Source organism: Apostichopus japonicus, chromosome 13 (genome assembly GCF_037975245.1).
Source record: "Apostichopus japonicus isolate 1M-3 chromosome 13, ASM3797524v1, whole genome shotgun sequence".
In the NCBI taxonomy this organism is placed as follows: domain Eukaryota; kingdom Metazoa; phylum Echinodermata; class Holothuroidea; order Aspidochirotida; family Stichopodidae; genus Apostichopus; species Apostichopus japonicus.
In genome coordinates this window covers 23,661,136-23,685,056 of record NC_092573.1, presented here as the reverse complement: position 1 = coordinate 23,685,056, position 23,921 = coordinate 23,661,136, and the positions used below count along the sequence as shown (strand labels likewise).

General features: G+C 37.1%; 2 protein-coding genes across 7 annotated transcripts in view; both read right to left on the bottom strand.

The window, feature by feature from the left end:
* LOC139978374 (laminin subunit alpha-2-like) overlaps window positions 1-6,225 on the bottom strand; it is a 50,512-nt gene extending 44,287 nt beyond the window's left edge. For 3 of the 4 annotated variants that reach the window (XM_071988524.1, XM_071988527.1, XM_071988526.1), the window contains exons 1-3: window positions 5,942-6,157; window positions 4,323-4,707; window positions 206-439 (exon numbers count right to left, since the gene is read on the bottom strand). In XM_071988524.1, coding sequence (XP_071844625.1) covers window positions 206-439; window positions 4,323-4,700 — 612 coding nt within the window. In that variant the 5' untranslated portion in view covers window positions 4,701-4,707; window positions 5,942-6,157. Of the gene's footprint in view, window positions 1-205; window positions 440-4,322; window positions 4,708-5,941; window positions 6,158-6,203 lie in introns of those variants that run through there. The other variant, XM_071988525.1, reaches the window with a different exon arrangement.
* Window positions 6,226-13,545: 7,320 nt separating this feature from the next.
* Window positions 13,546-18,810, bottom strand: LOC139978241 (uncharacterized). 3 transcript variants are annotated; one of them, XM_071988245.1, is made up of 5 exons: window positions 18,666-18,768; window positions 17,353-17,402; window positions 16,575-16,624; window positions 15,309-15,435; window positions 13,546-14,964 (listed from the first exon to the last, which is right to left on the bottom strand). In XM_071988245.1, exons 3-5 carry the CDS (start codon window positions 16,604-16,606, stop codon window positions 14,794-14,796), a joined length of 330 nt encoding a protein of 109 aa, XP_071844346.1. In that variant the 5' UTR covers window positions 16,607-16,624; window positions 17,353-17,402; window positions 18,666-18,768; the 3' UTR covers window positions 13,546-14,793. The 3 variants fall into 3 exon arrangements, with proteins under 3 accessions (XP_071844346.1, XP_071844345.1, XP_071844344.1); XM_071988244.1 differs by lacking the exon at window positions 17,353-17,402 and having other exon boundaries at window positions 18,666-18,810; XM_071988243.1 differs by lacking the exons at window positions 17,353-17,402; window positions 18,666-18,768 and adding an exon at window positions 17,068-17,174.
* Between the last annotated feature and the right edge of the window lie 5,111 nt (window positions 18,811-23,921).

Sequence of the window (23,921 nt, the reverse complement as noted above, 5' to 3'; positions counted from 1 at the left end):
TCTCTTTGAGTTATAAGGAGGGCTATAATATCTGAATAATTACCAAAAAGAGTTCATGCCCCATCAACACTGACACTGCACGGGTTGAAATTCAACAAGCACCTAAATTTGCTAAATTCCCTGTGCAAGTTTCAACATAACCCTTTGAACTCTGATTCATTTTAAATTGACTCAGTTGATGCTTCTTTTACTTCAGAGAACTTACAATTTCATTTCTAGGTTGTTCAACACTCGTGTACTGGCTACATATCACAGTCTCTGATGACTCAACTGCTGTGTTAGCAGAAGACACATCGAAGAGATTGAAACAGTCGAAATCGGAGGAGACCTTGTACTCCCACGGTGTGAAAGTAATCCCATCGTTAGACTTCAAGAGAGCCATTTGTTCAGGCCTCACCGAATCGCCCATCTGGATACGGACATGTTGAATGGTATAGATCTACAACATACCATGCAATAAAGAAAGGACAGAACGTTTTTGAAGATTTCAGTTATATATACAACCATAAATCACATACAGTTACATGAAGGTAAAGTTTCAATGACGGGACATCAAAGAGAACACATGTGGTATTTTAGGGGTCCACAAAAATTTACGATATTTTAGAAACAGACAGAATAATATCCATTTGTTACTCGTATGTACCTGTATTAGTGTAGTAAAGTGGAATTTCCAGAGTATGTTCTTGTTTTGGTCCCCCATGTCGCTTTAACTTAAACAGATCTCACCAAGGTTATCCAGGGTAGGCATGACTTGCTCCCTGTCAGTTGTTCACGCTGATATTAGTGGGCATCATACAATGTAGTGCCTGTATATTTTCTCTTAATGGGTTGAGGATCTTAGTATTTCTATGAATTTAACTTTCATTTATATCTAAATGATTGTTTCCTACCTTGTATTAAATGTTTTCCCCGTAACATTCTTGTTACTGGTTAAAATTGATAGTTACGCCATGTGATACGTCTAGATGCTCACATGCGGTGCTTGTGAGCTAATTGCTCTTTGTTCTTGCGCTTGGCCACTCACCGATCACTGAAGCGAGACGTCCGATTTCCGTGCAGAATATTGTTAGCCAAGAAGTGACTGTTTATCCAGTATTGACAAAATAGACCGACAGACCGTATACTTCCTGGTTGTGTGATTCTTCCCGAGGCTTACTACCTCAAATTTGCGTTCTTCTTCATTAGTATATATGCAATATAATATGATTTCAATTTTTGTAATGACATCACAGCACACATTACTGTAGATGATTTTGTATGTAAACATTTGTATAATAACTTGAGACTGGATATTGCCTTTAACTGTTTTTTGAATGTGTCTGCCTGACTCTGTAAACTTCTTCAAATATAATTTGTTTCATATAAATACACCATTGGATTATGGAACTAACATCGTTATGTTATTGATTACTGTATATATATATATATCGTATTCAGTATTTCTCACCCGACATGATCTTCATTGCATTAATTAGTACATTTAAAATGATTAAAACTTGCATAAACTTGAAATGACTCAAGGTGCATTATTACCACACCCAAATTCACAGAAATCAAGGTTCCAAGGAGCGACTGTGTGGAAACTGATATATACCTGTACAGTGCTATCTTTGTACATGTATATTGCTTCACTTATTGATTAATTCCATCTGTACTCCTACATGTCAACAGATCTCTTCATATTCAAACAAGAAACATTGATTGCAAGCACAGCAGCACTAAGCTGTTCAAATATTACTCATAAGTGACATAAAATTACCTCTTTTAAATCAATAAAATATCATGTCATGCAAATGCTTCTGAATTTTGGAAGACTCACTTATCAACAATTTTCAAAATGTAGGAATCATAGCACAGCACCACACAGGGACGTAGCCAGGGGGGGAGCAGGGGGAGCGACCGCTCCCCCCTTTCAGTGTCGAAAAAAAATGTTTAAAAACTGTCGTTTTTTTAGCATGGTATTTTGTCAGTGCTCTTTTGATCTTGAATACTCGTCAGCTCCGTTAACTCAATTATAATCGTAGTAACATTCACGCCTACTGATTCAACTACTTACTTAGTTTGGCAGATGCAATTAGCTAAATTTAGCCTATAGCCTATTACAAGCCTACAGTTGGCCACTGCGTAATAAAATACATATTGCCTACCTAACCGCACTCTATGGAATGTCACGAACCGTATGCACAACAACGTCGACAACGTTCGTTCTCATCCTTTCTATGATTCGTCCTAAGTTGTTGCACGAACAGCATGTTATGAAGCTAAGCTAGCAATCGTACGTGATACGCACTTCCTATAAATAATTATTACACTGCTAATACACTGCGATAACGATATTTGTTTTTAGGCCACTGCATATCTGGCTATATTCCAAAATATGAAAGTTTATATTGTCCATCAGTTAAGTTGGTCAAATGTATTAAAGTCCAGACATTGGAATAAACAAGAATCATCCTACTTGAAAAATTGTAAAAGAGCACTATGTTTGTCTTTCTGATATATTATGTAAAAGAACATGTAAAAGAATTCAAACAGGAAACAAAATCTGCTGATAATATGATATCATATGATCAGGGGCGTAGCCAGTATGTAGCACTGTGGGCCCGGGCCTACACTTTTCTTGGCCAAGTTATCTTTCTTCTAAAACACCCATATTTCAAATCCATAAGCATGCTGGACGAGTTTAAGAGTCTAGACAGGAATAACTATTGAAATGAACGTAGCAAGAATATGGCTTAATTAGGTGACCTAGTCTTCTAATTTAGGCTGTCATTTCTATCGCGTGCCGTTTCATTCAACACTCTACCCGCCGAAAAAGACTATAGGATCCGATCTTGTCAGTGTTGTAACATCTAGTTAAGAACCTGTTTACGCAGATAATATTTCAGTTGAGAAAACAGTTGAGAAATTTGAATCAGATGGCAATCGTCGGATAGCTCTCGCCTTCTCTTATTAGGCTAACTTAAACAACTGGCTATAGTTGTATCTAAGACATTTCTGGCCTATCTATATATGTAACTACAAGTATCAGCAGTTGAAAAGTAAGACTACTCTGTACATGTACCTTGCTAATTTTAAATACATTATGTATTTTTGAATTCTTTATGTATCTTAACTCGTTTGTTTTTTGGTTGAAAAGTGATATTGAATGAGGTGTCTCAAGTTAGGAAGAGGCCATGGAACCAGCATGAACACTCGAGAAGGGCAGTTTCCGGCCATCTGGGGGGTTTGTAAAACCAAAAATTTTCTTGTAGGCCTACGCTCCGCGCCAACCGATGGTGGCGCTCCGCTCAGATAGTCGTGCCTAAATTTTTGAAAATCGATATCAATCGCAAAAAGTGCTCCCCCCCTTTCAAATTCCTGGCTACGTCGCTGGCACCACAAATAATGTCAAAGAATTATACTGCATATGTACATTTTATTCCTTTGAACAGCTATCTAAATCCTATTTTCTCATCCTTTGTTCCATCCACAGAACCCTAGGGACAATCAAGTACATTTGTTGACCCCCAGACAAAGCAAGTAAAAACTAATGACCTCAGCCCAACCATGATTGAGACCATGGTTAGGAAATGTGATGTCGCGAGATCTCTTCTTAGTCCGTACTAACACTCATTGTCGACCAACCAATTCTTCTCTAAACATATCAATATCCCGTGATTGTCTCCACCTTTCCAACCACAATATTACTTATACAAAAATTATGGAATACCATTCCCGATAATTTAAAAGTCACTTGTTGTAGCGAATCCACCTTTAAGAATAAGATAAGATGTTACTTAAGTAGTCAATATGATCGCGATTAATGTTTTCATCTAAGGTAAACACTGTTTTGTGCTTGTGTTCACCTAGTCTTCTTGCTTTTTTATTGTTTTTTTTTCCACACTTCTTTTATGTATGGAGGGCCTTAGTTTACAACTTTAAAGTTTGTTAAGTTGGTATTTTATTTACAATTTTGTTACAACAAATGAGCTTTTAGTAAATGTTATGAAAATTGAAAAAATCAAAACTTTCCAATGACGCCATGGGGGTACATAGACCCCAGTTGGAGAAAGATGATGGATCTATATTTAACTCCAATAGAGGACAGAAAGACAAGAAATGGTCACCGTCGCACACACTTTAACAAGTCGTTTTACACACACTGCTTAAATAAGTTATAAGTAACTGTCAATTTTATTTTCTCCTCCGGAAAATGTATTCATGTAATTGGATTGTTGTGAATGAGGATCTAAGAACCTTTGGAAATTTTACTTTTTGCTGGAAGTAAAGTTCACTTTGCAAGAAACCTTCACTGATGATTACTTTTGAAAACTTACCTCTTGCAAGTCAACTGTAAAGATAGTGTCTGGATTGTTAAATCCCAGAGTCAGAAGATTATTCTTGGAAGTGCTCTGCCACCAGGTGTAATTCTCTCCGATTGAAGAATCTAAATCTACTGCATTGCTTGGAGGATGAGCCAATGTAGCGTTGGAGCTGTCACAGATAGAACGGACTCGGTCCTGGGCTAGTTTGCTAATTTCTTTGTGGGCGTAAAAATCTTCTATTGGACTACCACATGTAACATGGGCAGTCACCGGCTTGTTTAAGGCAACATTGACCATTGGAGTTTGACCACATACTTGGAAGTCCACATGAAGCATCACAAGGATGACAACCACCAACAATTGTTTGTAGTGTCTTGAGTCACTGGTCATCTTGTTTCTTGAAAAGCAAAGTACGTTCATTAATTAAACATTTAATTAATTAATTAATTAATTAATTAATTAATTAAACATTTAATTTTAATTAATTAAACATTTCATATGGGAGTAAAGCTAATGTACTGCATCTCCTTGCCAAAAATAAAACATTCAGCTTTAAATCAACGTTTTGGTTTGAAATCCTGACAAGCCTCTTTTGTAAATTGCAAACAAAGAACATTAATAATATCTTCCCAAGCACAGAGATGAACTATTAAATTGAAGTTTAAATAAATTATCGTAAAAGCATGGAAGAATGTTTTTGTACAGACTTTGACTAAAAAAAACTGCCAAATCCAAGGGCAAAATTAGCAGTTTGTTCAAGACATAAACGAAACGTACGGCAAAATCAAACTTGGATATTTGTTAATTAGGTTTCATAAATTAGGAGAGGAGTTTACATTAAGCTAAAGCAAGACCCATATATGGTACTGTATGTTCCAGCGTCTTTAGCCCAATACAAACATTGTGTTTTATCTTAATGTAGGCCCCAAAGCAACCTTCTTTCATGCAAAAATCATGTTGTTTACATCATTTCCATCATTTAATCACAAGAGATGAACAATTTCTTGGTTTAATCTTGAAACTGAAATTTTTGTGAATCGGTTTTTTCATTTGACTAGGCCGTATCAGTCAACAGCTTTTGAAATTCTTATCTTGAAACAAATTTAGTTGGCTTAGATTGAGCTCTGCACTTGTTTTCCAAGGCACAGTCACATGTTTGATCACAATTTCAGTAGGCCTAGGCTATATTTTGTTTGTTAACGATAAGTATATTTTGTCCTGATAAGCTGAGATTCTGACCAAAATAAATTGACGGTTCACATTACTCCAGTCTTGCATAAGCTATGCTGCTAATATAGGGTTACTGTTACAGTGTTACTGTTAGGCTTCGCCTATTGCGATCATTAATGTAAGGACTTTGGCCAATATCCCAGGTCTTCATGAAATCATGTGCCAATGGAAGCAAATCACCTGAATTGTATTCAATGCCAGAGCAAAGATCATAGGCCCAAATAAAGGACCTTGCTTTGGGCTTAACTTTAGCTTACTTATAATATATTACAAACCCACACGAACCATCTCATACAGAAAAATATGGCCTAACGCAAAGATTAACGTGATTGTGAGCCAAACCTGCGAAACAGCTCCTTTCTAAATATCAGGCTAGCCTAGGCCTAGCCAAGGAAACTTACCTTAAATTGGGCTAAGTTGTATTCTAATAATGGGAATGACTGTCACCTGCCACTAAATTCATCTCTACGAAAGAATAATGTTTCCGTTAAACTGAAACAATCAAATGAAAGATGCAAATAAATCTTAGTTTGCGTAAAGTAAACAACTTTCACTACCGACCGTTTTACGTAGCCTAATCTACGTCTGGTCGAATTATTAGATTTTGTACGTGATATTTTATGTATGCTGTGTGCTATGTATGCGTTCAGCGAAATGAAATACCTCTAACACGTCTCCCATTGGTTGAAGCGTCTACCTGAGTGATCTGTTGCTGTGGTAACGATTTCACCTTTGTGTAACAGGTGTGAATAATGAAATTCCAAAGTCGCTGGCATGCGATGACAAAACAATTTGATTTGAACGATCATGAAAAAAGTTAAAAACCTAGTTACAAAATTTACAAAGTCCATAGCTTAGTGGCTAGGGTGTTCGCATGTACAGCGTGAGGTCCGGGTTCGAATCGCGGTGGAGGCTGGAAGTTTATTTACTGTACTGGTCTTGATTTTCCAACTCATTACGATTTCAATTATATATATCTTCATTTGCCTTTGTCGTTTACCTCAATTTCATTAACATTAAGTCTGTTCAAAGTATCTCTTTAGAGATCCGGCTTAAGGAATCACAAATGATTTCGAGTTGGTTAGCATCATGTTTGATTTCTAGAGTAAGGCAGAATATGTCAACATAATATATATATATAGTAATGGGAAATAATTATTTCTCTTTTAATGGGAAATAATATCTCCAAATCAATGGTACCGCTATGAGCACTAAGATGGCACCATGTTACGCCAACATATTTATGCACGCATTGGAACAGGACATGCTATCCACTTCTCCTCTAAAGCCATCACATTATTATAGATACATTGAAGATATATATTCTTTGTCTGGCCGCATGGTGAGGAATCTATTAAGTCTTTCTTTGATCATGTTAATTCTTTTCATGACATCATTAAATTTTCTGTCGAAGTTTCTAAGGGTGTTACTAAAACGAATGACAATTGCGTTACACATAACGAATGACAATATGTTGTACACACTAAAAAAATGCGTTGACTAAAACGAATGACAATAATGACAGCACAGACATTTGCTTCAACCGGATATCACAGTTCAGACTTCGTGGGTATCTAGATCTAGTAAAGTACGGACAAGATAAAAACGCACCTTATAGTAAGCGAAATTGTAAGTCTGATTTTCAAAAGTAAATTTAACGTCATTTATCCAATATTAATTGTTAGAAACTAACAATACTATAATCTTGAAACGGCTTCAGTTATCTTTCTATATAAATCTACAGAGGTAAAAAGCACAGCACTCAAGCGCATTCTCACACAAAATGCTTTCCTGTGGTTTCTATCCGTAAATTACACCAAAACCCTACAACCACGTAACATGCGATTTTCCTCAAATCATTTTTGCGCAGAAAACCAACAACCGCATTTACTCCACTCCGTTAATCATTCTATCTCCACTCAACACTGTCATTCGTTGTCATTCGTTGTCATTCGCTGTCATTCGCTGTCATTCGCAAATGATAATTTACCCTGTACAAAGTCAATTGTCATTCGGTCATTCGCTGTCATTCGTTTTAGTTTGTCCCGTTTCTAAACATTAGATATCATTTCTAGATGTTCTGGTCAAGTTGGAAGGCAATACCTTAACCACTTCGGTCTATTATAATTAGCCCACTATATTTTTACACTTTAATAGTTTTCACCCACATAATCTTAAGAGTTCTATTGTTTACAGCCAAAGCCTTAAACTTAAACGCATTTGCTCCCACCCACCAGGTATCCATTCTAACTGGTTTTATATATATATATATATATATATATATATATATATATATATATATATATATATATATATATATATATATATATATATATATATATATATAGTGGGACTATTACAGGCTACCTTGGTTTGAACAAACTTATGTTTGCGGCTACTTATAATGCCAAAATCATTTCAGAAGCGGGAACCCACTCCCGGGCCTCTCTCTCTGTCCATCCACCCCTGATGAGATTATCAAATCATAAAAAAGAAACACAAAATTGTTTGCGATTATTACTTTTATATTTTCAGTAACAGCTGATACATGGACAAATTAATGATCTACATTTTGTTTTGGGGTTAAAGTACTCTACCCATCCACACCCACCCCCCCCCCACCACCTCAACTTAAAAAAAAGTCCAAAATAAACTTAAAAGCAGTCCTGTAAGTCATTAAGTCATAATCTTATAATTAATCCTCTGTGTTACTATACATGTTAGTGTTAACAGAAGAGAAAAATGTAACATGTCACCTTTAAATTCCGCGTATCATTAAAAAAAACATTCAGACCATGGGTTGATATCTTATTAAGATCAGTGAAGGGATTTTTCTCCTCCCACTCATCCTTCACCCTCTCCGGTTCATTTCCCAATCCCGTATTTGGAACCATATATATTTGGAACCATATATGTATATTTTTTCGGCGGGTAATATGAGAAATAATTCTAGCCCAAGTCATGATCATGGTATAATTGATCCTATACCGCAAAAAAAAAACTGTCCTGTAAACTTTTCCTCAAACCATTAAATTTCCAACATTCAAGGTCTACGACTTCCCTTCTTTCTTTGGGAACAAATATTAACACCGTGAAACAATCAGAATATCATGGGTTTTTTTTTCCTTCTTAAATCCTCTCTTCCGGATACTGCAAATGCCTTTCATGGAATCTGACATATCGACCTTCGATATAAAATTATAAAATTGCATACTCTTGACGTTCAAGAGGCATAACCAAATATGATGGTGTTATGAAAGATTCGTACCTGGTGTAAAATATTACGTTAAAAGTGTACATGTTTTGTACGCGATACGTTACCACAGCGACATGTGGTATATTGTTCCATTACTGACATAGGCGTAGGAGGCAGGGGATGGATGATGGATGCAGCCCCCCCCTCCCCCCCCCAACCAAATATTTTTGTGAAAAGTCGGACAATATGCTGAGAATTTTAGGGCACCTACTGAAAGAAAAATAAATTGCAATGATGCAGCTAAAGGAAATCAATAGTTTAAAAAAAATCCTTGGTTATTTAAATAAAGTTCTAAGCTTGCCCGACTAATTCGCCATTACTAATGTAAAAGAGATTTTTGACATAATTGGCCCTCCATGCTTTTTCTCCATAAGACATTTCGTTGTTTACATTAGGATCCCGCGGATGATGCGATGCAACGAGGTAAATGAATCTGGAGGATTCATGTCAATTGGGTGCGCGCGTACCATGTATGGAGGGTCATGTGATGTGTTCCAGGGTGGTACTATACTGATATTTCTCTGTAGCAGTTCGAGAACAGTGTTAGTGACTTCGTGAAAGATTGGTCGGTTCGGACATGGGAACTAACGGCATAAGAAGGTACTGGTACTTCAGGCCTACGAAATAGTGCTAATATGCTAACATTCAACCTTATTCTCTTGAATGAAGGCAGGCTTTCTACATAATCTTACTTATTAATACAGCTCTAGGGGCAAGCTTTGTCTCATATGGCCTAACGTTATTACTACACGCTATAAGTGAATGTAGAAATGGGAAATGTGGGGAAATGTTTAGTTCAGTGCAACTACGGAATTCTCCATGGAACAGAGCCTAATGCTGCTCGACGAGAATATAGCTATCACGTTAGGCTACAGGCACGGTTATTGCTAGGTAACGGGTGTCGTCTGCTGCCCTAGGCACGCAAACACATTTACGTACTAGTTGGGTGAAATCATCATGCGTAATAGGGACAGTAGTATATTAGTACCACCCTGGAACACATCACATGACCCTCCATACATGGTACGCGCGTACGCGAGTATTTACTGTGTGATAGTTTCTCCAGATTCATTTACCTCGTTGATGCGATGTGATAACCGATGCATGCTTATATTATATGTACATTACCATTTTCGGGCAAGACGTTACAACCCCCCCCCCTCACCCCCCCCCCCCGCCCCAATCAAATTGGGGTCCTACGCCTATGATTACTGATACACAGTAACATGTTTTGTTTACATTATCAACATATCTTCCAGAACAACACCATATCTAGCGAGCCTTTGGCTATAATGCCAAAATTGTCCAAACCCCTCAAACCCGTCCAATCCCCTCCCCTCCACCCACCCCAACATCAAGATAAACACTGAAATCAATCTCCAATATTTTTAGCGTGCTCCAGGATTGGGCGGCAATTACAATGGATGGTTTCACTTTTGAATTTGATGGTAGCCCGGTGGTGGGTCCTTTTGGACAGATTGAGGTGGAATTCCACCAGTTGGGACAGGGCCTTGCCATTGACCACCGTGAGCTTCCGAGTACATTTGATTCTCTACGCCATGAATCTATGAAAAAATGGGTAAGATATCTTGTAATAGTAAATGATAAATTAGCATACTCCAATGTATATTAACGAGCTATACAAACGTAGGCGAACCAAATTCGGACATTTTGCAATTAAGCAACCTCCATTTACCAAAGTTTCTCAAAGAGGAGGGGTGCCCCCGTCCCCTGGACGACTCAACATCCTAGCCCCTACCCCAGTTTGAAAAACAGTAGTTGCGTCCCTCATAGCAACACAAATTCAAATTTAAAAAAAATGGTTTTTACACATATGGGGCTCTGACGTAAATGAGAACCACATACATGATTCTTTTGTTTTTAATAAACTTAACATTTTGGGTACGGTAGTCCGTACACTAAATCATATTGTGAAAATAGTTGGGAAACGGGGAGGAGGGGGATTGGGGGGGGCTTGGGTTGAAGGGAGGAGTAGGAATAGGGAATGGTTCAATTGTGAGTATGGTGTTATTTCTACTGTCCAAATTTTCATTCTCAACCAACGTATGTAGAAAATGACAAATCGAGGCAACATTTATACTCCGGCATATGGCCTACAATTATTGTGTGTTTAATGTTCTTCGTATGGCGTTCCATGAAGACTTACCCCACTTCGATTTGCCGGCTGTTGAATAACAACGACTGTACGTTGTCGCGCAGCCCTTGTGGACCTGTAACGGATCCAAGAACAAACCAGCAGCAACTTTAACCCTAGTCTGCCCAAGAGTACGGTAGTTTGCAAATTATAACCCTGGCTGCAGTTCATCCTGAATGTGCCTTAGCCGACCTTTGACCTCCACCTAAAACAGCAAGGAGGTTCTACTACACATGGGGAAGTCAAATCAGCAAAAGTGTTTAGTTAAGATTCACATCTTTATTGAAACCTGACCGTTCGGAAATGTCGCAGGGTTTGATTTCTGCCAACCTTATGTGAACTTTCACCAAATAACAAATTGTGCAGTAATTTGACTTATCATTGGGGTATAATCTATCATGCATTCATGTGTTTTGAAGGTAAAGTTCTCAAGATGAAGTATATTTTTGCTATTTGTCATTTGGACCTCTGCTGACCGCAAATTACCTTTGACCCACCCAAAATTATAGGGTTCTTGTACTCACTGTAGGAAAGACACATGGCAAATATGAGCTATGTGATGTAAACTATCTTAGGTTATCGTGTTTACAAGGTATGTATTTATATGATTTTAAAGAGTGTGACCTTTGATGAGCCCCAATGACCTTTTGACCTCCACCAAAAACAATAAGGTACATGTACTCATTGTTGGGAAGCCAAAAACAAAATATGAGACCCAATAAGGTTTCTTATGTATATCGTGTTTACAAGGATTTCAAGTTTTGTCCCCTGGTGACCTTAAATGAACTCTGGCCTGCACCAAATTATGCAAAAAAAAAGTTACATTATGTAAGGCTGTCCTACCATGCATATATGAGTTCCTCTCGTTTTTAGGGTCTGGAGATACAGCGCTTTTGAGATTTTTACATTTTGCCCTCTCCTGACCACAAAATGACATTTGACCTCTACCAAAAGAATAGGGTTCTTGTACTAATTATAAGGAAGCCACACGCCAAATATGAGAACAGCAGAGTAACCAATCTTGAGAAATTATACCAGCCCACCCGCATCTTACATATTTTAACATTGCGCTCCTGAGCTTGCCAACCCAAAAAATCATTTTCAACTTACATCTTGTTGGAGCTAGATCTGGTAATACTGAAAATATGCTTTTCTATTTATTATTTTTTTTTAATTTATATAAATGTGACATTATACGGTGGGATTGCGTATATGACGGGGAGTGGGCAGAACGGAAAGACAGGTTTCCCGGTATGTTTTGTAGATAGGGACCCTAATGCATTTCGTCCCGTCCCCTCCCCCGCCCTTTTGCGGTTTGGATACCTTATTATTGGAGGGTAAAAAACATCAGCCCTCTCAGTTTGATACTTTAAATGTATTATTAATAACCTGCAACCACACAAACACAAAAGGCCAGGCAAATGGTCAAATGTTAATTTAAATAGTCAAGATATGAATGATCCCCTGAAAATTCAGATGATGTAGTTACCATTTGGCAAATAAATTTCGACATTATTTCATCAACAAAAAAACACAAAAAAATTGAAATAACTGGTGACAAAAATAAGCCGATATTTGCAGAGAAAATTGTCGTCGGGAGTCAGGATGAAATGCATGATCATTTATACTTGAATATAGAAAACGACCGTCGGTGGCAGGGATAACCAAACCGTAACTCGTGCAGCCGATACTCATAGCTAGTACAGTAACTATATACTGGTGCCACCTGTAACCAGGGACGTAGCTAAGGCCTGATGATTGGGGGAGTGGGTGTAGTGGCTGAAAATCCAACTGGATGGGTTTTGAAGCAAGAAAATTCCGACTGCTGCCTTCATCCCCCTCCCCCCCCCCCCGCTACTCGTCAACGATACGGTCAGTGTCAGTGAGACACCCCATCTTTCGCGACTGCACTTTTGTTCCGAACTTTTTTCGATACATTTGTACCCACTGGCACTCACTCCACAAAGTTATTATGCACCCCCAACCAAATATGTTTGTGAAAATTCGGGCAATATGCTGATAACTTTTCGGGCACCTACTGAAAGAAAGATAATTTGCAATGTGTTTTTTAATGGTTAAACTTATATTATTATTACCATTAATATTGTAACGACGGAAAATGATTGTATGTTATTGGCATGCGATGTATGAACCGATGCATGCCTATATGATATGCACATTAACGCGCGAAAAATTTTGGTTACATTTTTCGGGCAAGTCGTTATAGCCCCCCCCCCCCAAAAAAAAAAAAAAAATCAAATTGGGCTCTTACGCCTGTGACGGTAGTTCTATTAGGCATTGGTTTTGGAGTATTCAAAATCACACGAAATTTTGTATAGTGGAGTATAAGAATCGCGAGATACAATTTCTCAAAGTGGCAAGGAAAACGTGGTAAATATGACTCATTAAAAGGTCAATTTTTTTCCAACTATCGTCAGTTTTACCAAGTTTGGGGTGAGACACACCCCCACACCCCCTCTAGCGACGTCCCTGCCTGTAACACATATGAGTATCGGTTCACTCATGAGCCACGTGAGGCTGCCAGGTTGGTATTTAATATGCTGAAATATGTTATAGCAGAGATTGCAATCACATTTAATAGAAAAGGTACATTGCCAACTTTATTTATGTCTTGCGAGCTCTCAAATATCTGAAGTTTATTGTAAATATGGATTCCGTTAATTAAGCGCCGTTTGGTCACCTCTGTAAGATTTATATATATTGAACATGTTAATGTTTGGCGTTTCAAACAAGGAATGATTGTCTAAAACACACACCGTTGGAATTATTGAAATTTAGATATGACAATAAAGAAACAATAAATACCCCTAATTCCTTTTCACGTAAGGAAGACGTCGATTTAGTGATGTCGATATGGAATGGTTGTCCAGCTCATCATAATTCTAAACAAACATCTAGCAGTTATCGGGGTTGCAGTATAATGGTGCCGCTAATTTAACTATTCTCTCTAAGTCCCCTTTAGGTCGAATGGAGGTGTGCGCGGCAAGGTGAGGGAAGGGTGGAGTGACTATATGTTAGTAATTTAGTACGCTAATGTAATTGTTATAAACATAAGGTTTCCATAAACTGACCAATTTGAAAACTGATTGTAGAATGGCATGCGCAACGTTAATCAGGTTTGAGGCTTGACGAAGTATTGACTAACTCTACAAATACTAGTTTTATAGTGTATAGAAAGTATACTGTATACAAATACTAGTTTTATAGTGTATAGAAAGTATACTGTATACAAATACTATTTTTATAGTGTATAGAAAGTAGACTGTTAGATATCGGCAGCTAAGGCAATGAGTATACGGTCATGTAATTTTGGGGATATTTACGTAATTAACTCCATTACTGAAGTATGTATACATATATATATATATATGTATATATATATATATATATATATATATGTATGTATATATATATATATATATATATATATATATCATATGTGGATGTTAAGATGGCTGAATGTTTAACGCATATTAAAAATATAAGTAGCTACCATATAGGCTGACCATATATGAATGCTAGAACGCCCTAGTCACAATAGTATCCAACCCATTGTATGCGTATATACCTACATTACAAAAGGTTTCATTTCTATATAGGCTATGTATTAGTTAAAGAGATATAAGAACAAAAGCAAATATATATATATTTTCAACTAATGAACTTTCAAAAGTGGACTGTTACAAGTCTTTCAGTAAAACTTTTTGTCTTCAAAAAATATATGAATAAGTGAGAATAACTACAAAATCGAAGATTACAAATGTCTGAACCCAATTCTACATCGACAAGGGCTCATATATTACATTAAGATCCCCGGCGGACTATGCCGTAAGGTTTTCTTGTGGCATGGACACCCCCGTGGTCTTTGCTCTCTCTTCGTATCTCGGTGGTAAGTCTTGGGGAATAACACCGGGGGGTGCATTGGATGGATAGGGGCCATGCCATACTCCACCATGAGCTACTGGGTACATTGGGTTCTCTACGCCTTGAACCTGCAATGAGTAAAAAAAACAAATTATATAGATAGCCAAATGGATGGATGGATGAATGGGTGGATGGATGGATGGATGGATGGATGAATGGATAGATAGACGGACAGACAGACAGACAGATAGTATACAATTACTCATGCAAAGGTTTGCGAGCTGGGGTACTTCATAACTTTAACATTACTTGAGATGCTCAAAATTGCCCACCTTGTTACAAACGAGATCCTCAGTCTGCGTGATAGTAATGCCTTCCAGTCATAGTGTATACATGAAGCATTAATTCCTAATTGAAGCAGCCATATATAATGTTTTATATTTGTCGGTATTGGCGTTCCATATAGACTTACCACGGTTTGAGTTGGTTGTTGGACGACAACGAGTGTACGCCTTTGTACTCGATTTTTCCTAGTGCACCTAGCATAAATCCAGAGCGAATATATCAACACCTTTACCACAACCAGTATGACAATAAAACTGCAAAGAGATGAAGAATTCAGTGAGTGAGTCACCGAAAGGCTAACATTTACAACAAAGCCGAACACTATAAAAAAAAAAACATGGAATAATGATGTCAGTGAAATGCCGCACACTATTTCAATTGTGGAGGGGAGGAGCAAATTCCAATTTTTCCACCCCAGACTGATTTTGTTAAGGTTATCAATCTTTTGTGGACGGGCTGGAGGAGAATCAGAATTTAACGAATAACTGGTGTGGTTGTCGGTTCGTTGATTGCGACTCTCATTTTGGGGAGGGGTGTGGGTCAGGATGTGCATCATCCTGCAGACCTATCAACTCTCACGGTTTTACCGGAAGTCACCCGGTTTTTCGACCAATCTCCCGGCCACGATTTCATTTCCCAAACAGGTTTGCAATTACGAAGTTTTCAGCCAAACAGATTGCTCGTGACGTCTGCATCAATAATGACCGTCGCTTGGAAGTTCGAAAACATACCGACTGAGTTACACACTGACACTTTATTAAAGGGTGAGAAGACACGCGCTCAAAGAAACGTCTCATGCCGGTAATTTAACCTAGTTTCGAATGAAGTGTAACAGAAGTGTTAGACACCACCATCGATCCCAGAAAATACACACACAGCTTGCTACCGTCGGTAATTAGACACTAGTGTACATGCAGTCAGTACATACAGCTGCGGACAATACCTACAGCACAGTGTACAAACGATACAGCCATGGACATCTCAGGTCCAGCTAAAGATAACAATGTATCTTGTTTCATTACTGTCTGCATTTTGTAGCGACAAGCAGAAAACTTCACTTGCAAGCAACGGAAACTTTTTTTCAGAGGGCGGCACGCGGTTTGGGGCGAGTCTTCAGTGCCTTTAAGGTTGTGCTTATAACTAATTTTGAGGGGAAAATATGAATGTACCCCCAACACCCAAACGTTCAATATTAAATAATATTATTTGTGGATTCCTTTTCTTTGATAAGGTAATTGAGATTTCAACGTTTAAAAATATGCACCGAAAAGAAAGTCAGACGCCTATAGATCCCACTGGTTTGAGATACATACAGTTCAATGAAAGAAAGATGGAAAAACAATGATACGGTAGTTACCGGGAACTGTTTAAAATAGTCGGTATGGATACTCACATAGTTAACCCAGCATTATCGTAGTGCGACATGGTTAAAATAGTCTGGACCTGAAAGAGAAGGATATTTATTTAAATAAATATAGCTGTATACTATGAGCTGTCCTAAAGGCAAACGCTTGGTTCAGCGGTTAGAGTGTCCGCCTCACAATCCTTAGGTTCATTGAAACAGTGAATTGTATTTGGGAGAACTCATATATATATATATATATATATATATATATATATATATATATATATATATATATATATACATACGGTATTGTTACGGCTTGGACTTACAACTATACGTCCTATTATATGGTCCTACACATTATAAACTAGTTCAACGCAAGCAGCTCAAATGTATCGATGTTCCGTGGTTTTGTTTACGTCTTTGTAGAGTATTCGACTCTCCAAGTCAAAATATTATACAAACATACAAACATTACAAATTACTTAAAAATATCAATCGTCGAAATGGATATGAATAAGCTAGTTCTATGACTACTCACTTTTAAGTCTTGGCACAAAGACGTCTCCTGTAGTTACAATTATATGTAATATAGTCTCTACAACATTACTACAACTATACATGTTTAAGGCCCAGCAAGACTGCACGGCTGAGTGCATTGAATCTTTTGTATTTGGGAAAACAGAGAAGAATTCCCCTGTTACTTGAATACGTCATCAAGGTCAGAAAATAAATATTGACATTGTACATATATATATAAATATATATATATATATATATATATACATATATACTTTCTATATTATATAAATATGATGTAACATACACTGTATCAGTGAAACTTCCAGACGGTGTTAGAAGAGTTGGAAAGGCCGCCTATAGGTAGGTTATCCGAAACAGGAAGAATGTGGGTTATGTATTCATGTATTCATATATATATATAAATGAATATCGTAATGAGTTGGAAAATCAAGAACAGTGAAAAAACTTTCAGCCTCCACCGTATGTCCGTATGTTTCTTAAGAAACAGAATTTGTACCCCTTTATTAGTAGGCCGCCCTATATATATATTTGAAGAACATAATTCAATGCCTAAGATCAAGTCAAAAAAGACCATGCCCTGTCGAACAGGTTTCTGGAAAATATCTTAAGAATTCATATTAATTATGAAAACTTTAAAAATCCAAGAATATAAGTATTTAAATTTAGACTGAACACGTAACAATGAGAATATTATGAGAAATTTATAATCTCACTGGTAAATGATGATGAAGAATCGATTGGTAAATCCATTAGGAAAACCAAAAGGATAATCATTTTCATACTCACGCCACACATCCACCCCCCCCCCCCCCCACCAACACCGCACACAAACACCAAAAACCAAACTTTGAAACAAAAACAAAAAACTCAGAGATACTTTGAAAACTTTCTGTTTATTATTTTGTGATGTTCCATGAAATGCAATAGATTTTCGAAGCTGTTGCTATAGTTACTTAGAAAAATATTACATACAATGTTCATGCATTCATCCCGATTTTTCTTAATTTCACAATTTTTGGTCCAGTTTCGTCCAGTTCTTTACTACCATTGTTAAAGGTTAAGCTACAGTAAAGCTGCTACCAGGCGAGCATGAGATGTTTACTTCTACAAGTCTAATGTGATCCTGACTCATTGATTATACAACTCGCAGAGGGCCTGAGAGCACCCCTCCCCCAACCCCTAACATTCTGTCCAGGTACCCCTCCCCTACCCAAAAGTTACCTTGTAATCATAGAATAAATATCCATGATAGCCCTCCTTCATGAAAAGAACTAAATAACGTGGTGTCAATGGAAAGTGTAAAATAAATTTGTAAAGCATTGTGGACAAGAGGTTATGGCAATGGACTTGCAATCTAAGGTTTGCAGGTGCGAATCCTGGTCATATCATTACGGTCATAGCGCCATGCTTTTTGGTGGAGACAATAGATTGCTTTGCTCTCTCAAAGATGATGACAGCTTCGTACTAGTAAATTGGGTTGATTCGGTCTTATTTAAGTCTTATTAACAAAAGTTAGTGTTAATTCAAAACCAACCAAATTTATCACCTTGGCGTTTTCTATTGGACCACAGTATTCCGATAAAAACTACAACTTACCTTACACAGTTGTTCGTCAAATCTTTTCGATGTGTTGGTTCCTCGTTAGTAGGCCTATATGGGCTACAAAGGGACGTTTGGACTCTACAGTACGTTTTTCTTACCAACGCTGACTATAGCATTACATATATTTGTTCAAAACTCAAAGTTTGCTACGGTTGACGGTTTTATAAAACAAAAAGTCTTGTTCAATGCATTTCCCGTCTGTTGCTTTTTTACAATATTTGCGTCTTGAATAGAAGTTTTCATGCTTCAATGTTATCATCATAATTGTTGTGAACAAAACACTGCAGGAGCACGCGCACAAATTAAAGCCAGATCGTGATGATTTCTATTTCAGGTTATTTAGTTAACACAGCTTATATCTCATGTCTTCCTTTAACGGAGGACATGGGCCGGGGAAAGGGAGTCGTGAAGCAAATATCTCTGTCCACTTCTGTGGTAAATCTGACAAGTGCCGATTTTCATAATTAAGTACTCTTGTTTTGGATGAAAAGTATCAATTTCCATGTTTGTAAAACCACTATGACTCGTAAATGTGCAGCAGAAGCAGTACGTAATCATTATGGCAAATTGCCAGTTACCTTTGGAAACCAGAGGGAAACACCCCCCTCAGCGGTTACTTCATTTTAAATACATTACATAATTTGCAGCCCAAGAGTACGGTAGTTTGCAAATTATAACCCTGGCTGCAGTTCATCCCGAATGTGCCTTAGCCGACCTTTGACCTCCACCTAAAACAGCAAGGAGGTTCGACTACACATGGGGAAGTCAAATCAGCAAAAGTGTTTAGTTAAGATTCACATCTTTATTGAGACCTGACCGTTCGGAAATGTCGCAGGGTTTGACTTCTGCCAACCTTATGTGAACTTTCACCAAATAACAAATTGTGCAGTAATTTGACTTATCATTTGGGTATAATCTATCATGCATACATGTGTTTCAGTGAAGGTAAAGTTCTCAAGATGAAGTATAACTTCGTTTTTTGTCATTTGGACCTCTGCTGACCCCAAATTACCTTTGACCCACCCAAAATTATAGGGTTCTTGTACTCACTGTAGGAAAGACACATGGCAAATATGAGCTAAGTGATGTAAACTATCTTAGGTTATCGTGTTTACAAGGTATGTATTTATATGGTTTTAAAGAGTGTGAACTTTGATGAGCCCCAATGACCTTTTGACCTCCACCAAAAACAATAAGGTACATGTACTCATTATTGGGAAGCCAAAAACAAAATATGAGACCCAATAAAGTTTCTTATATATATCGTGTTTACAAGGATTTCAAGTTTTGTCCCCTGGTGACCTTAAATGAACTCTGGCCTGCACCAAATTATGCAAAAAATAAGTTACATTATGTAAGGCTGTCCTACCATGCATATATGAGCTCCTCTCGTTTTTAGGTTCTGGAGATACAGCGCTTTTGAGAGTTTTACATTTTGCCCTCTCCTGACCACAAAATGACATTTGACCTCTACCAAAAGAATAGGGTTCTTGTACTAATTATAAGGAAGCCGCACGCCAAATATGAGAACAGCAGAGTAACCAATCTTGAGAAATTATACCAGCCCACCCGCATCTTACATATTTAACATTGCGCTCCTGAGCTTGCCAACCCAAAAAATCATTTTCAACTTACATCTTGTTGGAGCTAGATCTGGTAATACTGAAAATATGCTTTTCTATTTATTATTTTTTATTCAATTTATATAAATTTGACATTATACGGTGGGATTGCGTATATGACGGGGAGTGGGCAGAACGGAAAGACAGGTTTCCCGGCATGTTTTGTAGATAGGGACCCTAATGCATTTCGTCCCGTCCCCTCCCCCGCCCTTTTGCAGTTTGGATACCTTATTATTGGAGGGTAAAAAACATCAGCCCTCTCAGTTTAATACTTTAAATGTATTATTAATAACCTGCAACCACACAAACACAAAAGGCCAGGCAAATGGTCAAATGTTAATTTAAATAGTCAAGATTTGAATGATCCCCTGAAAATTCAGATGATGTAGTTACCATTTGGCAAATAAATTTCGACATTATTTCATCAACAAAAAAAACAAAACAAAAATTGAAATAACTGGTGACAAAAATAAGCCGATATTTGCAGAGGATATAGTCGTCGGGAGTCAGGATGAAATGCATGTGTTACTTGATCATTTATACTTGAATATAGAAAACGACCGTCGGTGGCAGGGATAACCAAACCGTAACTCGTGCAGCCGATACTCATAGCTAGTACAGTAACTATATACTGGTGCCACCTGTAACCAGGGACGTAAGGCCTGATGATTGGGGGGAGTGGGTGTAGTGGCTGAAAATCCAACTGGATGGGTTTTGAAGCAAGAAAATTCCGACTGCTGCCTTCACCCCCCCCCCCCCCGCTACTCGTCAACGATACGGTCAGTGTCAGTGAGACACCCCATCTTTCGCGACTGCACTTTTGTTCCGAACTTTTTTCGATACATTTGTACCCACTGGCACTCACTCCACAAAGTTATTATGCACCCCCAACCAAATATGTTTGTGAAAATTCGGGCAATATGCTGATAACTTTTCGGGCACCTACTGAAAGAAAGATAATTTGCAATGTGTTTTTTAATGGTTAAACTTATACTATTATTACCATTAATATTGTAACGACGGAAAATGATTGTATGTTATTGGCATGCGATGTAAGAACCGATGCATGCCTATATGATATGCACATTAACATTAACGCGCGAAAAATTTTGGTTAGATTTTTCGGGCAAGTCGTTACAGCCCCCCCCCCCCCTCCCAAAAAAAAAAATCAAATTGGGCTCCTACGCCTATGACGGTAGTTCTATTAGGTATTGTTTTGGAGTATTCAAAATCACACGAAGTTTTGTATGGTGGAGTATAAGAATCGCGAGATACAATTTCTCAAAGTGGCAAGGAAAACGTGGTAAATATGACTGATTAAAAGGTCAATTTTGACCGAATTTTTTTAGGTCATTCACTATCACAGGAATATATGAATAGGCCAAGATAAACTAGAGTGCGACAGACGCACTCCATTTTTCCAACTATCGTCAGTTTTACCAAGTTTGGGGGTGAGACACACCCCCACACCCCCTCTAGCGACGTTCCTGCCTGTAACACATATGAGTATCGGTTCACTCGTGAGCCACGTGAGGCTGCCAGGTTGGTATTTAATATGCTGAAATATGTTATAGCAGAGATTGCAATCACAATTAATAGAAAAGGTACATTGCCAACTTTATTTATGTCTTGCGAGCTTTCAAATATCTGAAGTTTATTGTAAATATGGATTACGTTAATTAAGCGCCGTTTGGTCACCTCTGTAAGATTTATATATATTGAACATGTTAATGTTTGGCGTTTCAAACAAGGAATGATTGTCTAAACACACACCGTTGGAATTATTGAAATTTAGATATGACAATAAAGAAACAATAAATAGGGGGTAATTCCTTTTATACACGTAAGGAAGACGTCGATTTAGTGATGTCGATATGGAATGGTTGTCCAGCTCATCATAATTCTAAACAAACACATCTAGCAGTTCTCATGGTTGCAGTATAATGGTGCCGCTAATTTAGCTATTCTCTGGTAGGATGTCATATTTCCGTATTTTGGAAATTTAAAAAAAAATATAAAAAAATTCTTTCTTTCCGAGAAACTACAGAGGTAATTTGGTACATACAAAATGATACCTTAGAGCCTTGTATAACAACGAAGCAAAAGGAAACAGGGGAAAATCACAACAATAATTGTTTCTGTCAAACTTTATTGCCGATTTCGTATAAACGAGATATTTTCTCATTTTCAAATAATCGGAATCGGTACGATTATGAAAAAAATAATCGGTAATCGGTATTTTCTGTTATGCATAATCGGTTGAACACTAATTCTCTCTAAGTTCCCGTTAGGTCGAATGGAGGTGTGTGCGGCAAGGTGAGGGAAGGGTGGCGTGACTATGTTAGTAATTTAGTACGCTAATGTAATTGTTATAAACGTAAGGTTTCCATAAACTGACCAATTTGAAAACTGATTGTAGAATGGCATGCGCAACGTTAATCAGGTTTGAGGCTTGACGAAGTATTGACTAACTCTACAAATACTAGTTTTATAGTGTATAGAAAGTATACTGTATACAAATACTAGTTTTATAGTGTATAGAAAGTATACTGTTAGATATCGGCAGCTAAGGCAGTGAGTATACGGTCATGTAATTTTGGGGATATTTACGTAATTAACTCCATTACTGAAGTATATATATATATATATATATACACACATATATATATATACACACACATATATATATATATATGTATATATATATATATATATATATATATATATGTGTGTGTGTGTATATATATATATATATATATATATATATATATGTATATATATATATATATATATATATATATATATATATATATATATATATATATGTATATATATATTACCATAAATTACCATATTGTGGCCCTAGCAGTGATAAACTCGCTAAGACTTTAGGTAGTTACATTAAGGGGTTGTGTAATGACAATATACATATCAAAATAATTTTTCTGCAAAAGAAAATCTCTGCTCTGTTCAATTTTAAGGATGCTTATAAGTTAGATTATGCCAACAATGTTGTATATAGGATTAACTGTCCAGACTGTGATTCCTTTTATGTCGGAGAAACTAATAGACGGCTTAAGGATAGGTTCAACGAACATCTGATGAGCTCCTTTGGTGGTCAGAAAGGCGCTATTAACCTTCATTGTACTGCGCATAAACATCATCTGCCTACTTTTGTTGACCATTGTGCCACTATTGGTAATGAACCCCAGTGGTTCAGGAGGAAGATTAAAGAGAGTCTCCTAATAAAAGACTTAAATGCTGACCTAAATAGAAATGTAGCGAGCTACGGGTTGGAGATATTCTAATCCCTATTTACTTTTTATTGCTGGTTGTTCTATTCATCCCTAAGTTAAAAATATTCACTAAAAAAAAAAAAAAAAAAAATTTGCTGGTTGTTCTAAGTTTAAAAGTTTCTAAGTTTCTTCCTAGTTTAAAAATCACTCATGCTTATCACTATTGGCGTCCTTGGATGTATATTAGCCCTTGTATTTAATTGATCTTGTACTTTTGCCTGACGATGGAGTGGTGACCACTCCGAAATATAGCAGTATGTCGTTGTTAAAAATATTCGCTTGTTTATCTTTTATATTATATATATATATATATATATATATATATATATATA

What these genes read in the sequence shown, in the direction of transcription:
- LOC139978241 (XM_071988244.1), bottom strand. Translation starts at nt 16,606, where the DNA reads ATGTCGCACTACGATAATGCTGGGTTAACTAT. An exon ending in GATAATGCTGGGTTAACTAT is followed by an intron (nt 15,436 to 16,574) that starts GTGAGTATCCAT and finishes ATCTCTTTGCAG; the next exon opens with TTTTATTGTCATACTGGTTG. An exon ending in AACAACCAACTCAAACCGTG is followed by an intron (nt 14,965 to 15,308) that starts GTAAGTCTATAT and finishes TACTCATTGCAG; the next exon opens with GTTCAAGGCGTAGAGAACCC.